General features: G+C 44.3%; 1 protein-coding gene across 1 annotated transcript in view; it reads right to left on the reverse strand.

Moving 5' to 3' along the window:
* Window positions 1-583: 583 nt before the first annotated feature.
* scaf8 (SR-related CTD-associated factor 8) overlaps window positions 584-15902 on the reverse strand; it is a 58862-nt gene continuing 43543 nt past the window's right edge. Inside the window, exons 3-20 of the mRNA XM_056295563.1 lie at window positions 15789-15833; window positions 15290-15451; window positions 14966-15122; window positions 13695-13822; window positions 13296-13472; window positions 13083-13162; window positions 12799-12910; window positions 12501-12629; window positions 12150-12259; window positions 10718-10911; window positions 10437-10537; window positions 9977-10090; window positions 9517-9673; window positions 8682-8809; window positions 4343-4484; window positions 4208-4255; window positions 3892-4119; window positions 584-3696 (exon numbers count right to left, since the gene is read on the reverse strand). Of these exons, the coding sequence (XP_056151538.1) occupies window positions 1676-3696; window positions 3892-4119; window positions 4208-4255; window positions 4343-4484; window positions 8682-8809; window positions 9517-9673; window positions 9977-10090; window positions 10437-10537; window positions 10718-10911; window positions 12150-12259; window positions 12501-12629; window positions 12799-12910; window positions 13083-13162; window positions 13296-13472; window positions 13695-13822; window positions 14966-15122; window positions 15290-15451; window positions 15789-15833 (4233 nt within the window). The 3' untranslated portion in view covers window positions 584-1675. The remainder of the gene's footprint in view (window positions 3697-3891; window positions 4120-4207; window positions 4256-4342; window positions 4485-8681; window positions 8810-9516; window positions 9674-9976; window positions 10091-10436; window positions 10538-10717; window positions 10912-12149; window positions 12260-12500; window positions 12630-12798; window positions 12911-13082; window positions 13163-13295; window positions 13473-13694; window positions 13823-14965; window positions 15123-15289; window positions 15452-15788; window positions 15834-15902) is intronic.

The raw sequence follows: 15902 nt of genomic DNA on the forward strand, positions 1-15902 counted from the left end.
AAAGTCTGAAATATTGTTCGGCGTTTTTATTTGCTAACGTCAGTTGTTTGGTGAAAAGTGACCATCTAATACACAAGCTGTGCTCTCTCTATGAGATATATTATTATTCAAAACCATGTTGATCCTGCCTGCTCTGAGGTCCATAGCTGTAGAGTGTGTGTGTGTGTGTGTGTGTGTGTGTGTGTGTGTGTGTGTGCACGCGCACACATGCATGTGTGTAAGGAGTCACCTGATCAGGCACGGATCAGGATTCATGACAAGAGGGGAAAAGAACTGATGCACCTTCAACTTTTATTCAGCTTCACAACTCCTGCAGTGGACATTGGTCTATCAAAACAGACTATGGTTTCCTAGTAGTATGTCTCAACACAAATGCACTAGAGGTATGAAATGAATAAGAGAAACAGGAAGGTTGAAAGAGGGCTGCAAGCCTGCATGCACAGAAATATGGAGTACGTGGACTCATTCTAACGGTAAGTGCTGTACAAACTCTCCTGCTAGTTTTCAAACATGGGCCAGTTAATTCGCTGTTCAAGGCGCAATCCTTTTTCACAGAGCCGCCTTTAAACGGGGGGGGGGGGGGGGGGGGGCACAGTGGGTAAATGTAAATAACAAATCTATTCAACAAAAAAAAAGAAAAGAAAAGAAAAGGCACAACGCCCATCCTCAACAGCCACCTCGAACAAGCTTGGGGTAAAATGCAGGCTTAAAGTCACCATAAACCAAGAACTACGAGTCCCAAAGTTGCATCCGGCAAAGTGCTTTGTGGATGGATGGCAAAGCAGCGATTTGAGTTTCGAGACTGTCAAATCGACTGCGGTGACAGCACGACACGTGTATGAGTCTGTGTGAAACAAGTCTTAGCTTCCGCCGGTCCTGGGTCAGAAAATACAGTCCTAAAGCGTGTGTGTAAACAAACAAAGCATGTTTATTTCAAACTAAAACAAAATGCACCCGACATCTGGAACATCCCTCTGTTTTTTTTTTCCTCTCCTCCCATCTGGCATGTAATTTTCTGTTTGAATTCACTGCGTTATGAGAAACAAATCACAGACATTTATTTTTGGGGATACAACATTTGCACGTTTTCATCTTTCAAAATTGTGTTTTTGTCCATTTATAAGCAGCTTTACTGGTCTCACTGTCTGATGGCCTATGGGGTTTGCTTAGAAACAGGAAGCATAAGAGGACACCACAAAAACATTATTTCAAAACTTTGCAGCAGCGTTTTAAAGGAGGAGGCAGAAACGGGCCAGCGACTGTTTCAAGTATCATGTATAACTGGGTTCAATCCATTGTTGGAACAGCCAGGACTCCTCACTCTTCCATAGGAAGGTCAAAACTCTTCTCCATCTCCACTTACATTTGAAACATTTTGGCAGGCAATTCATAAAAATTCATTGAGCTTAGATTAATTGAAATGGGTGGGGTGGCATTAAAACTTAAAAAAAGTAAAATGAAATAAAATACAAACAAAATAATCTACCCATGATTCATCTAATGAGCCATCTATTGAAGTACACTGGTATTGGTGAGAGATAAAATCATTTGTTACTGGTTATCAGACGATAACTGATGTGAGTCATTACTCGCCATGTCCCGTGTGGTTTGCTGACATGAGTACAGAGAAGAAGAGACAACTTTACAAAATGATCTTTTACCTACTGAGTGATGATTATGTCCCCTCAGTGTCTGTGTCAGTGTCTACCACTGGCTGACTCTCAGCTTCCTCCATGGATTCACTCTGTTCATTGTTTATGTCCTTAGGGGAGGCAAGTTGCTGCTGCTCCGGATCACTTTGGGGTTCCTCAGGGTTTGATATAAGGGCTGGTGACAGTGTGGGGTTAGGGATGGTGGGTGAGACGGAGTGAGAGGGAGCCTGTTCTGCCACGGGCTCAGGGGAAGCACAGGGAGTGGGCTCTGATGAGGGCACCGGTGAGGGCACAGCCATAACACTATTGTCCATCCCAGGTCCATTGAGCCACTGAGGTCGGGGAGGGGAAGGCCTTTCTTGTGAGTCCTCCTGGTCCACCTGTGGGTTCTCCTTCTCCTCCAGAGATTTAGTCATCTCTTCAGGGAGGCTGGAGGCTTGTTGAAGGGCCATGGGTGAGTCCTGGGATGAGGCCATGACCAGCAGTGAGTCTTGGGGTGGAGTCTCTGCTTGTGGAGAGGCCATGACCTTGGAAGGTGAGTGGGTGGTGGGCTGGGGCTGTGTGGGTTGAGGAGACTCACACAAAGGTGATGACTGGCCTTGAGAGGGAGTCTCAGTAAGTACACTCTGAACCTTGCTCTCAGGCAGTTGGGCCTGAGACAAAGTCTGAGACTGGACCGGAGTTTGTGACTTGGGCACAGGCATAGCTCCTTGGCTCTGTACTGGAGGTGGAGACTTGGTTGGAGCCTGAAGCAGTGGCTGGGTCAGGCCCAGAGTAGGAGATGGTTTGGCCTGATTTAGAGGAAGAAGTGGGGACTGGAATCTTTGCTGCATCTGGGGGTTAAGTTTGAGTGGGGCCAGCAGTTTGCCTTGGTTTAGGGTCAGGTTGGGGTTGAGGGGAGGAGTTGGCAGCAAGGGTGTTGGTAGAGGCAAGAGGGGTGTCCAGCCCCCACGCTCCCTCTCTTTTTCCCGGTCTCTCTCTCGCTCCCGCTCTCTGGTGCGGTCACGGCCACGCTCCCTTTCTCTTTCTCTTTCCCTCTCACGCTCCCTCTCCCTTTCTCTCTCACGCTCTCGGCTGTGGCGGTTGCCATTCATCTCTCTCCGAAAGTCAAAATCTCTTTCGTCCCTGTCTCTTTGCCGGTCCCATTGGCGTCGGCGGTCATCCAGGTCTTGATGCAGGTCACTTTCAAAAGGTGCTGCGGCAGCACCACTACGATTCCAGGGCTGTGGTCCCCCAACTGCTCCCGGAACACCAGAGGTGGCAGTTGCTGGTCCTGCTGGCCCGGGCCGATTCTCAAAGCGGTTGGGGAAGTTCTGTCCAGGGGTGGGCCGCTCCTCTGGGAAGCCTTTTGGACCACTGGATGCCTGTGGGCCTCCCCTCATGCTGTCTCGTTCATCAAAATCACCTCTGGTCTGGCTCCAGCGGCTATCTGGAGTAAAGCCTGCCAGGGCCTGCAAGCGTCCAACTAGGCTGGTTCGGGATGGCTGAGTCCCTGGAGTTTGGAGCAAGGCAGGTCTAACTCCTCCACCAACTGGTCCTCCTCCTACTCCACCAACTGGTCCTCCTCCTACTCCACCAACTGGTCCTCCTCCTACTCCACCACCTCCTCCCAGGTGCTCTCGGTGCTCTGGGGGAGGGGTCCTTAGCAGGCCGGTGCTCTGCTTCTCTGGTGGGGGAAAGCGGTAATCCTGGTCCTGGCCTTCATCAGCCCCAGAGGAGGGCTCATCCTCTGCCTTAGATAAGTTATCATTGGGAGGGTTAGGGGCCCTGGTGAAGGGTTCCATCTGGGGGAAGGGGGCCCGAACACGGGCTTGGGACTGAAGTGAGGCATCCATGAGACCAGCAACTTGCTGAGACAGACCCTGCTGCATCAGAAGAGGGAAACGAGCCCCGGCCCCCGGCTGGAGGAGGTTCGGCCGTAGGTCTAGGGGCAACAGGCCCGGCATCCTCTGGCCTGGTAGACCAGACTGCAGTGGGTGAGTGAGGGGGTTGGGAGGGTGCATACCAAGGAGACCCATTCCGCTGCGGACTGCATTCTGCATACCTGGAGAGAGAGACAGCACATAATGGAAAAATGATACAAAGTTCTTACTGATTGAAAGTAACAAAGCAATCCACCTGACCTGTCTAAAATACTAAAACGATGAAAATTACTTTCACACTGCAAGCAAAGCATGCAACCCAATAGAAATCTTTGATGAGCTATCGTCCCAAGTTAAGGACAAATGTGTGGCACTACCTTGCAGAGTCAGCTCTGCAGCAGCATCCATGCCTTCAATGACAGACTGTGGTGTTTTGTCATTGGTGGCCTGCTGAGTCTGGACTCCCACTGGGTTGAAAACACCTGCTCCGGGAATACCTGAGGGCATGAAGCTGCCAGGGATGGAGCTGTTGGGAGGCATCATGGCTCCGTATGGAGAATCCTTGACATTTTCCTGGCTAGATGTCATGGAAGGCTGCACAAGGGCTATAAGCAAATACAGGAGAAATAAATTAAAAACAGACCAAAAAAGCTAAATGTCTTTTTTCCTTATCTGAAGATAATGCATACTTACATGTAGGTGCTGAAGTCATGCCTGCTGTCTGGGCTGCCTGCATGAAACCTGTGGGAGGGTTTCCAAAAATCCCCACCGTTAGCTTGTTAACTTGTTAACCTGTGACTTTCATTAAAATTGATCATTTGTGTTTACCTGGGGGAGGCTGTGAGGCATTGAAACCTGCCCTGATGAAGGGTGGTGGTGGCCCATAGCCTGGTGGGGGTATGCCCATAGAGACAGGGAAGGATGGAGGCACCAGCCCCACAGCAGCAGGGACAGCCTGGGCTACAGGCAGCTGGACAAAAAGGATCACAGGAGTCAGAACAGAAAAAAACGCAACTAAGAAACATATACTAGGTGAGTGAATTATATCATGGGGTGACTTTGTGCCACTCGGTACATCCAAAAACATCTCTGCGACTGTTTTTTGGACAACTGCTTTATCAACTGGGATGAAAAGAGAATTCATTTTGAGTTAGGCGTAAACCAACACTTAAATGGCTCTAGAGTGGGTGAGCAGTCAAGTCAAGTCAATTTTATTTGTATAGCCCAATATCACAAATTACAAAAAAAGCAGTAAAAGATTTTCCTATAACAACAAGTGTTTCCTGTTGTTTTTATTGTCATCATGTCTCCTACTGTCTTTACAGTACCTTGTTGTAAGCGGAATTTACCCCTGTGGGACAATAAATGACTGAACTGAACTAAGAACACAGATTCAAGTAAACAGATTACTCTGAGGTGCAGGAGGCCAAGTTTGACCCCATCTCCTTGGGCCCCAAAGCTTGTTGTTTACAATTATCCTCTGTCAGGTCAGGGCCCAGCTTTAGAATGAAATTAGATAAGATTTCAGACCAAATAGTCCTAATGCTGATGGAGCCAGTGCCACTTGTAGCCCAGAAAAAAACAGGGGTGTTATTTCCTGCTGTCACTCAGCCACTTCACTAAAAGGTCTAAGAAAAAGGTTTCAGGAAGCTGACACCTGAATCTTAATGCAAACAGGACTTAACACCGCCGAACAGCAGCTAGTTCTAATTACAGGAAGTTAAAGTCAATTTCACCTGTATAACAAATTATCACAAATTACAAACTGCCTCAGTGGGCTTTAAAGCAATATAAGACCCTGTACTTAGACCCTCGCATCAGATAAGGAACAACTCCCTAAAAAACCCTTTAACAGGGAGAAAAAAATGGGAAGAAACCTCAGGGAGAGCAACGGAGGAGGGATCTCTCTCGCAAGACGGACAGACGTGCAATGGATGTTGTGTGTGCACAATTTACAGAAAACAACATTTAAAGCGGATAACAGAATTATAATGGAATTATAAGATATATGAAGAATATGATGAGGACGCCAAGCAGTGTCCTTGGCCAAGAGGTGAAATATAAAGAGAGAAAAGTAAAGGGTCAAGACCTGAGCCCTGAGGCACGCCATATTTAACGTCAGAGAATTTTGATGTAACATTATTATAACAGACACAGTGTGTTTTTCCGGATAAACAGGACTTAAGCCAAGAGAGCTAAACCAGAGACACCAAAATTACAATTTATTATGTCTACTAGTATACATTGGTCAATGATGTCAAAGGCTGCACTGAGGTCCAGTAGTAGAAGCACAGAGGTGGAATCAGAGTCCATAGCTAGTAGCCAGACCACTCTGGTCAGAGCAGTTTCAGTTGAGTGACAGGCCCTGAAAGCCCATTGAAAGGGTTTAGATAGTTTTCTTCTATATGGGTCGAAAGTTGTTGATACACAACTCTCTCTAGTACTTTAGAAAAGAATGGAAGATTAGAGACTGGTCGATAGTTATTAAGAGACCCTGGATTGAGGTACAGTTTCATAAGTAGAGGTTTGACCACAAAGAAGGTTGAATCAGTTCATCTGGATACGTTTATTGACAGATATGTTTCATCCCTCAACTAACAAAAGTGACATCTTCAGTCTAAACTGACTGTAAGTATCCACACCCCTTATAAACAATCTACTACAACTACTTTCGGCTGCTCCCGTTAGAGCTCATTTATGCTCAACGTTAAATACGTATACGTAGTATATGGACGGAGCCTTCTGTCCGTACTCTGCATTCACTTTGTCCGTATTTCTGCACGTTTTCTGGGAGCTTGCGGATCCGTACAAATAGAGCAGTACCACCGGAAATACCACAGGAAATCATGGGGGCAGTGTAGTTAATAGCTTACGCGCGACCAGCCAGCAACACACAACAAAGAAGATGAAGAAATGGCAGAACTTTTTGAGGAAAGGCTGTCAAAAGTATTGGAAGTAACGTTTGTCGTCAATTTCTCTCATAGGTAAAATCAGGGAGAAGAATTCTCCGTCCACATGCCGCGATGTATTTAATGGCTGCACAGACCACCACCGTCTACTACGCTGCCTCTTTTTTAACAGATACATGATCATGATCTCCTCCACCGTCGCCATGTTTGCTCTCTTCTTCTTCATGTGAATTTCCGGCAGCCTAGACACCTTACCTCTGAACTTAACTCTTAACTGCCCTCTAGTGGATGTATTGCTTAACAACCATGCCAAGGTAAAAAACCGGATGGGATGTATGTGGGCAGTGACGTTTAGAACATCTGAAACGGATGTATCTATTTACGTACATAACGGGAGCATAAATGAGCCTTTAGGGGTCGCAACAGCAGATCATCCGTTTCCATTTCTGCCTGTTTTCTGCATCTTCCTTTGTCACACCAGCCACCTACATGTCCTCTCACCACATACATAAACCTCCTCATTGGCCTTCCTCTTTTCCTCTTCCCTGTTAGCTCCATATTCAGCATCCTTCTCCCAATATACCCAGCATCTCTCCTCCACACACGTCCAACCCATCTCAATCTTGCCTCTCTTGCTTTGTCTCCAGACCGTCCAACCTGAGCTGTCCCTCTAATATACTCGTTCCTAATCCTGTCCTTCTTCATCACTCCCAATGAAAATGTTAGCATCTTCAACTCTGCCACCTCCACCTCCTGTCTTTTTTTGTGCCACTGTCTCCAAACCATATAACATAGCTGGTCTCACAACCATCTTGTAAACTTTCCCTTTAACTCTTGCTGGTACCCTTCTTTTGCAAATTACTTCTGACACTCTTCTCCTCCCACTCCATCCTGCCTGCACTTTCTTCTGCACTCTCCGTTACTTTGGATAGTTGACCCCAAGTATTTAAACTCATATGCCTTTGTCACCTCTACTCCTTGCATCCTCATCATTCCACTGTCCTCCCTCTCATTCACGCATATGTATTCCGTCTTGCTCAGACTGACTTTCATTCCTCTTCTCTCCAGTACATACCTCCATCTCTCCAGGCTCTTCTCAACCTGCACCCTACTCTTGCTACAGATGTCATCTGCAAACAACATAGTCCACGGAGACTCCTGCCTGATCCCGTCCGTCAACCTGTCCATCACCATTGCAAACAAGAAGGCTCAGAGCCGATTCTTGATGTAATCCCGTCTCCACCTTGAACCCATCTGTCATTCCAACCGCACACCTCACCACTGTCACACTTCCCTCATACATATCCTGCACCACTCCTACATACTTCTCTGCAACTCCCGACTTCCTCATATAATACCACACCTCTCTCGGCACCCTGTCATATGCTTTCTCTAAATCCACAAAGATACAATGTAACTCCTTCTGGCCTTCCCTATACTTCTCAATCAACATTGTCAAAGCAAACATCGCATCTGGTGGCCATGTGCACTACTCACAGAGGATTTGGAAATCCTCTGTAAATAGTACACATGGGCATTGAAATTAGATAATGGTCACGCCCAAATTTGAATATGAAACTAGTCGTTGGCTTCGGTCATTATGCAACTGTATTGTACTGTATAGTTTATAAAGGGTGGGGATACCTGCAGTCAGTTTAGACTGAAGATGTCACTTAGTTGAGGGATGAAATGTATCTGTCAATAAACGTATCCAGATGAACTGATTCAACCTTCTTTGATTTTATTACCTGGATTATTCAGTATGCATCAAGACAAGGTTTGACCACAGCTATATTAAAACTGCTGAGAAAAGGGCCAGTAATAAGTGATAAATTGACAATGTCTAGCATTGTAGGTCAAGTCAATTTTATTTGTATAGCCCAATATCACAAATTACAAATCCCAGGAAAGGCCAGAGGTCTTTAAAACGTTTTGCTGGTAAAGGGTCAAGTAAGGCAACTGGTTGGTTTAGAAGCTGACACAACTTAGTCAAAATATCAAGAGATTGTCTCAAAAGCTGTAATAACAGGGACTATTGTATAGAAACAGTGTTGTGTTTTATTCTGTTGAGGGATACACTCTTCAGAAGGGGGAACAAGCAGAAGGTTTCAAGACTATCAAATTTACCTTTTACAATAAAAACACATTCCATAACTGCAATGCAATGTTCAAAATTGTAGGGTTTCTGAGTATAATGTGCACAAGAGACTGTTCAGGCATGGACCAACTAATGTTTGGCTTTGGTACTGTCTCAGTACCTGTACAGGCATCATGGTGACCTGTTGGCTGTAGGCCTCAGTCTGGGTGTTTGAGGCAGCTACAGTCTCAGTTGCTGGCTGGCTTGGGGCTTCCTTGGCTGGCTCAGTATTTTTAGCTGCCTCCCACTCTGTGGAGACAGAGATAAAAGGATGAAAATATAGTTTAAAAACATTTATCTACTTCTCTGTTTGGGGTTCAGGAGATTAGTTATGTTTATTCATCTCAATCTTTCAAACAAGGGTTTCTCAATTGACATTTCTTTCAGGGTGATGCCATCTCCTTCTTTTCCGGGTTGTTCAAATGGAAGCCCCCACTCAGCCGTTAGCAAAAAGCAGTGATGCGCTGATGCCCCCCCCCCCCCACACACACACACAAACCGTTTGCTGACAGTGTAAGCATGGAGAGTTATGAAAATGCTAAAAGAAAGTCCAGAAACCTCTGTCAGGTTACATGAGATAAAGTTTTTAGAAGGGCTTGGGAAAATAGCATTTAGACGCTAAAACATATGTACTTCGACCAAAATTTGAATTTTCAGATTTGAATATACAAGGAACACTACTGGGAAACCACAGAATGATATAAAAACCTCACAAATACACAAAAAATTGGAACTCCCATTTAAATGATTTGGTATTACCACAACAAAGCAAACAACTCGTGGTGGACTGAGGTGAGAAACAAATCTACTTAGAACAAATGTCTTTTTTCAGATATTTCCATTATGGTCTCACAGAGTGCCAGTTATACTTACACATGGAGAAGCGTTACTTTTAAGTTAACTATTCTTGCACTTGCGCTAATGAAAGACAGTCAATTGATAACAGTGTTTCTCACCATCATTGACAGTCTCCTGGTCAATTATGCCCCCTTCAGCGAATCCATCAAGGTCATCCACCTTCACCTTCTCCCAGGGAATGTAGGTGACGCCCAGGTCCACGTCCCAGAATTGTTTGTATTCCTGCTTCACTCCCTTGTTCAGGGCCCATGCAATCTAGACCAGATACACATGCAGGAATGTCAATGAGACAAGAAATGAATAAGTAAAAAATGAATAAATATATATATATTAAAAAAAAAACATCAAAAAATGTGGAATTTGTGTGAATAACAGCTGAGGTTAAAAGCTTATATAGGGAATCTCTAGGGTAGGTTAAATGAAAAACCCCAGAATGTTTTCTTGAGAGAGACCTTATGAAGGTCATAGGTAAATCATATTACTTGTACCAGTGTGGAATGACAATGTGGGAAATCAAATTAGGACTCATACGGGAGAGGGTTGGTGTAGGATATGTACCTTGATGATTTTGGAACCAATCTTAAAGGACCCAGTGCTAAGCTTCTGGCGTGCACGATAGGCGTCCTGTCTGTGGACCATACAGATGTAGGCACAGCCTCTGGGATGGATCATCTGGATGGATGGATGTAGATTGCATATGACATTGGAAGGGTAAGTGATGAGACAAGACAGTACAACAATGTGACATGGAGAGGGGGAGGAGTGATTGATGAAGAGAGGGATATGAGTGAGAGAAGACAGGGAATAAAAAAGATAAGGGAATATAAAAAAAACAGTAGGAGAAGCGAGACATTTAATAACACTTTAAGGTCACAGTGTGGTTAATGAGAATCTCAGACGCTCACAAGAGATGATTACTAATTCTCACAGGTTACAGGGCCCAGTAAAAAAGTAAGGGCCTATGTCAGGTGTCTATTCCTTAAAGACTACAAGCTTGCTGGAGAAGAGCTCTACTTACATTAATGGACTCTATTTGGCCAAACTCCTCAAAAAGATTTGTGAGGTCTTGCTGCGTGGCCTTCTTGTCCACCTGGCCCACCCATAGAGTTGTGCTGCATACTGGGTTAACATAGTGGCAAAGGATTAAGTGGATCAATTTAAAATAACAACAATAGAAAAATGTATGGCAGGGAAAAAAATAGAAAAAAACTTTTGGATATTACTATGACGAGGAATTCATCAACAGGCAATCAAAACTCTAATATTTTGAGGAAGAACATGTTAAGCAGGTTCTCCTACCACTGAGAGTCTTGGATCGTATAGGAGGCAATCCTTTTTTCTGTCGCTCCTTCTCTCGCTCACGGGCACGTCTTTCGCTTGAGTAGGACCTAGATGACTTCCTCTTGCGGTCCCTGGACCGTGAGCGTGATCGCTTGCGGTGCTTACGTTTGCGAGAGCCAGATCGTGACCTGGACCTTCTCCTCTTAGGAGACCTGAAGGAAAGAATACAGAAACTTCCCAACAATCCTCTCCAGACCCACTTTTAGACTCACTATATAATCAGATTTAATCTTTATCCACTATGAGAATTTACAATTGAGGAGTAGAACCAAGTAGATCAGTTGGAGTAATCTCCAATTCGCACAGGACTAATATTACCTGGGGACCTCTAGTAATTTCTAATAATTGCTAGGGATGTGTATCGGAAAGAATATGGCGATAAGATACGTATAACCATACAGGGGTTATGATTCAATATATTGCGATACTGTAAACAAGGCGATAAATTGCAATTTCATAGGCCTGTGTTCTTTGTGTTTACGCTACTTCCTGTCTCAGATTATGTTGTTATGTTGGAGTGGAAGAGTCAAATGGCTGAAGATAGATTACAACACTGCTATCCAAAGGTCGGGGTTTACACACAATACAAAATGAACCATTGTCTGCCATGAATCTTTGCATGTAAACTATTAATAAAAAAATCAGTAGTGTTTTTGAGAATCAATACAGTATCACAATATGCAACATAGTATCACGATATTCAAGTGTATTGATATTCTATTACACCCCTAATAATTGCTGAGGCTGCCTGTGATCTTCATCCCGTGTGAATCGGCCATGTCCATAATTAAAGTAAAAAATTCAGCGCAAATTACCTACCATATTTCAGCAAACACAGGGGTTATCTGATCAAATTAGTCTTGTGTGAATTGGCATCTCTGTAATTTGGGGTCGTTTTTTTTTTAAAGCAAGGTTTTTTGCTTTCTCCACACATTTTTTTCCTGCCTCTTTTCCAGTCGAGAATTACGAAGGCTGTGGTGGAAATTATAAATGTAAGTTTTGACAGAATTTTGGCTGCAAATTCAGGAGGCTTATTTGCAGCAACAGCAAGCTCAAATCCATCAAAATATAGTGTAATTCAGTGAAATATAAAATACAGTGTAAATAGTGTAAATGGAATTGGATGTTATGCAGAACCTTGACATTTTCAATCATATCCGGGGGGAAAATGTCAGTAAATTCAAGTAAAATACGCACTTCGCTTATCCCATGTGAATGCCCCGCACGAAACAGACGTGGGGGGGTAGTTTCTAAATTACGAGGTCCCCAAGTAATACTAGTCCTGTGCGAATAGGGCTTAAGTAGCACATCATAATGGTCCCAAGCTGGGTGGGTCCCAGAAGATGAAGGGTCACTGTACAGTAGGACGTGAGAATTGAGTCTCACTGACCTGGAGCGTGACCTAGAGCCTGTTCTGGAGCGAGTGCCAACAGTCTTCTTCTCCTCTGCCTCAAAGATCTCCTCCTCCATACCATCTGGGCCCTCATCTAGATCCATGTCCTAAAACACAGGTACCACAAGAGAACGCTGTAATGTTGTAATGAGAGGTGTGGTTGTAAAAGCCAATGAGGCAAAATAAATGCAGAAGCCACTTCACCTGATTCCATTGTGGCTTAACAACAATAACCCATAGCCATCATTATATTGACAAAATTAATCCCTCCCATCATGAAAGCTAGTCATATCTTTGGTATATGGGAATCTGGTTTATGAGACTTGGGAGGCAAATTGACTTCCATACCTGCTGTTGGTTGTCAATAGAATCATCCAACTTGTCAGGCTCAGGAAGCTGTGGTATGCTGCTGCTCTGGGCTGTTGTTACAGAATTCTCCGGCCCAAAGATAGAGTCCTGTACTTCCATGCTTATAGACTAGAAGAAGATTAACAGAAAAGCTGTGACAACATGTTTTGGTTTTGTTTTTTTAAAAGGTTAGTGGGAGGTCAACTCTGCTTTGGGTGAGCTGGCAGGAAAACAGAACTGAGACTAGTTGGCAATTTATTGCTGATGTGTATGAGCACATTCCTATAAGATGTCATACCTTCTGCTGGTGCTCTAATAACTGTTTCTGGAACTGCTCCAGGTTCTGCTGTTGCAGCTGTTCAGCCAGCTGGTGAAAGAGGGAGCTGTTGATGGACTCGGACACCATGGGCCTGGAGGGAGCCACAACAGAGGGGTCAGCAGTTTGGTTAGATATGAGCACTCAGCAGGTAGGGATGGAAAGAGTGAAGGAATTCCAACAGTTGCTGAAAGGATTTCACAACATACTGAGATGGACAGTTTCGATGTAAGACAAAAAACAGGAATGTGATCAGTCATACTTACAGCTGAGATGATGAGGTGTCCTTTTTAGAATCATCAGCACGTTCAGAGTCATTCCCAAAATCAAACTGACCCAAAAGTTTCTGCATTAAGTATACAGACAGTAGGTGTGGGATGAGAATTGAAAATGAATGCAAAGACTCACAATTGCTTTACACAACACAGGGAGTCCAGGTATTAAATGAGGGCAGGTTAAATGTCAGTGAAGTCCATTACCTTGTTGAAGGAGGAAACCCTCTGTTCTAGGGGGTTTAAGCTGTTGGCAGTAGCGGCAGCAGTAAGCTGGGCTGTCAGGGCCTGTAGCTGCACCACCAGGCCAGCATCCAGGGCCTGAAGAAGGGATGGCTGAGGCTTCTGCTGCTGCATCTGTAGGCTCTGCACCAGCTGCTGTAGCTACACCACATGACAATACAAGACAGGCAGGAGGTTTTGGAACCATTTTGGAATCGAAACAGCAAAATGCAGCAGAAACAATATGCTAACAAACAAAGAAGATTACAAAGTTGAGTAACACTGGGAGCACTAACATTGATTTACAATTTTAATGTGGTGCATTTTTTTTCCAGACTAAATATTTTATTTGCAGAGAGGCTGGCTGTGTGTGTGCTTGCTAACCTGTTGTCCCTGAGGACTCTGTAGGATCTGAGCCACAGCAGCAACAGTATCTGTGTTGGAGATCTGGGAGGCCCAGTCAGGCAGACTTTGGACTATATTAGCAGGGGTGGCCGGTGTGGCAGGCGTACCTACATAAAAACAGTTATTTTGTAAACTTTGAATAGAGGAAGTAGAGTGTGTGATACAAATGCTTACACTGTAAAAAGTATTTTACCTCAATGAAGCCTACAGTGCTCTCAGTAGGTCTAAAAATATAGTAGAAGGATGAACTAATATAGGTAGTACTTTTTCTGCATCATAAAACTGCTCTTGTCCTACAGCTGAAGTACATCTTACCTTATAAATGCTCAGACTTAAAACACATCTCTCTCAAGGACAAATGTATATTGAAAAATCTTGTGGGAACACCAGCAAGTTTTTGCACATATATGTAGCTTGATTACAGGGTTAGATGCCTACAGTGTAGTTCCAGTAAACAGGGATGGTATGGTTAACAGTTACACACTGATACACTTTTACGCTCAGTGCCTGTTTTTGTACAATAGGCCTAAAGCTCAACTGCAGGCCAAGACGGAGAACTGCCTGATCTTTGTCTACCTGCTTTTCAACAGACATACGTTTAAAGTATAAACTCCATCTATCATTCAATGTGCATTAGTGTCCCCCCTTTTTTTTTTGGTCTTTGGAAGAGGGGGTGGAGCCCTGGAGGTGAAGAAGAAGAAAAGAAAACCACTTTATTTTGTCATTGTTCAGGATGCAATGAAATTTGTTCTCTGCATCTAACCCATCCTATTGAATAGAAGCAGCGGGCAGCTGCAGTGCCCGGGGACCAACTCCAGTTCTTCTTTCCATTGTCTTGGTCAGGGGCACAAACAGGAGTATTAACCCTAACATGCATGTCTTTTTGATGGTGGGAGGAAACCGGAGCACCCAAAGGGAACCCACGCAGACACAGGGAGAACATGCAAACTCAACACAGAAAGAACCTGGGACGGCCTGGGGTTCAAACCCAGGACCTTCTTGCTGTGAGGTAACCGTGCTAACCACTGGGCGACTGTGTCGCCCGAGGGTTGGGGTGAGGGGTAGAAACATGTTCTGCTTTTGTTTAGATTATGAGTTCTTATTTGCAAGCATCTGTGGGGTGCAGTGATTTTACAAAAAAACACCTGAACACAGGTGGATGAGGTTAAGCAATGTGGGGTTGCACTGCATGATACATGTGTATTGTCTCTCACAGTGTGCATGTACTTGATGTCTGTGTGTTTTCTTACCAGGTGTTGTGTTGTTCACTGGGGCAGCACTGCTGGGCATGACAGGGGTAACACTAGGTGGTGGCAACCCTGCAGCCATGTCCAACAAGGGCTGGATGATGTCACTTTTGAAGACAGCATTCTTCTGCCACAGGTTGAGGACTCTCACTATCTTACTCTGAAGACAAATACAAAACAACAATAGGACATGGGAATTTTCACTGACTAGTAAATGTACAGTCATATTATGAAGGAATACAATAGCATGCTTATGAAATTGTACCAGCTGCCAAAATCAAACGAGGAACACAATGATTAGAAAAACACTTCAGATGCCAGGCTGACCTTGTCATCTGAGGGGCAGCGGTATAGGTGCTGGAATGTTCCAATGATATTCTTGCTGAAGCGTGGGGCAAACACGTCCTTCTCGGTGCCAAATTGGTGCCTTGACTGCCTGACGATGGAGTCGATGACATACAGCCCTGGCACCTTGTATTCTGGTTTGCACTGTTGTTACAGAAACAGAGAGTCAGTGTCCGTATTGATGTACCCGCTTTCACATTTTACATGTGCTTTAAATTTAAAAATAAATAAATAAATAAATAGACATAGCACTGGTGGGGCACTCAACTGTATCTACTGTAACCTCAGAGAGTATTACTGAAGTGAGTGAAGAGCAAAATGAGTGTACTTATGTCTCACAACAAATGGGGGCTTCAATGGAGCTCAAATGCAATTTGCGACAGAGAAAAATTATAACACTTTATGGCTGGGGCTCATTTCTGCCCACTTATTTTGCTCTTCGTGCTACTGGAAGCTTCACTTTAAAAAGACAGCTTTTCACCTTTTGTATGAACTTCTCCACGCTCTGGACAACATGTTTGTAGAACTGAAAGGGAAAAGGAAAGAAAGCATTTTGTGAAAATCCACCAAAACCACAACATCTCACTGGAAAGCT

Source organism: Lampris incognitus, chromosome 16, assembly GCF_029633865.1.
Source record: "Lampris incognitus isolate fLamInc1 chromosome 16, fLamInc1.hap2, whole genome shotgun sequence".
Classification (NCBI taxonomy): Eukaryota; Metazoa; Chordata; class Actinopteri; order Lampriformes; family Lampridae; genus Lampris; species Lampris incognitus.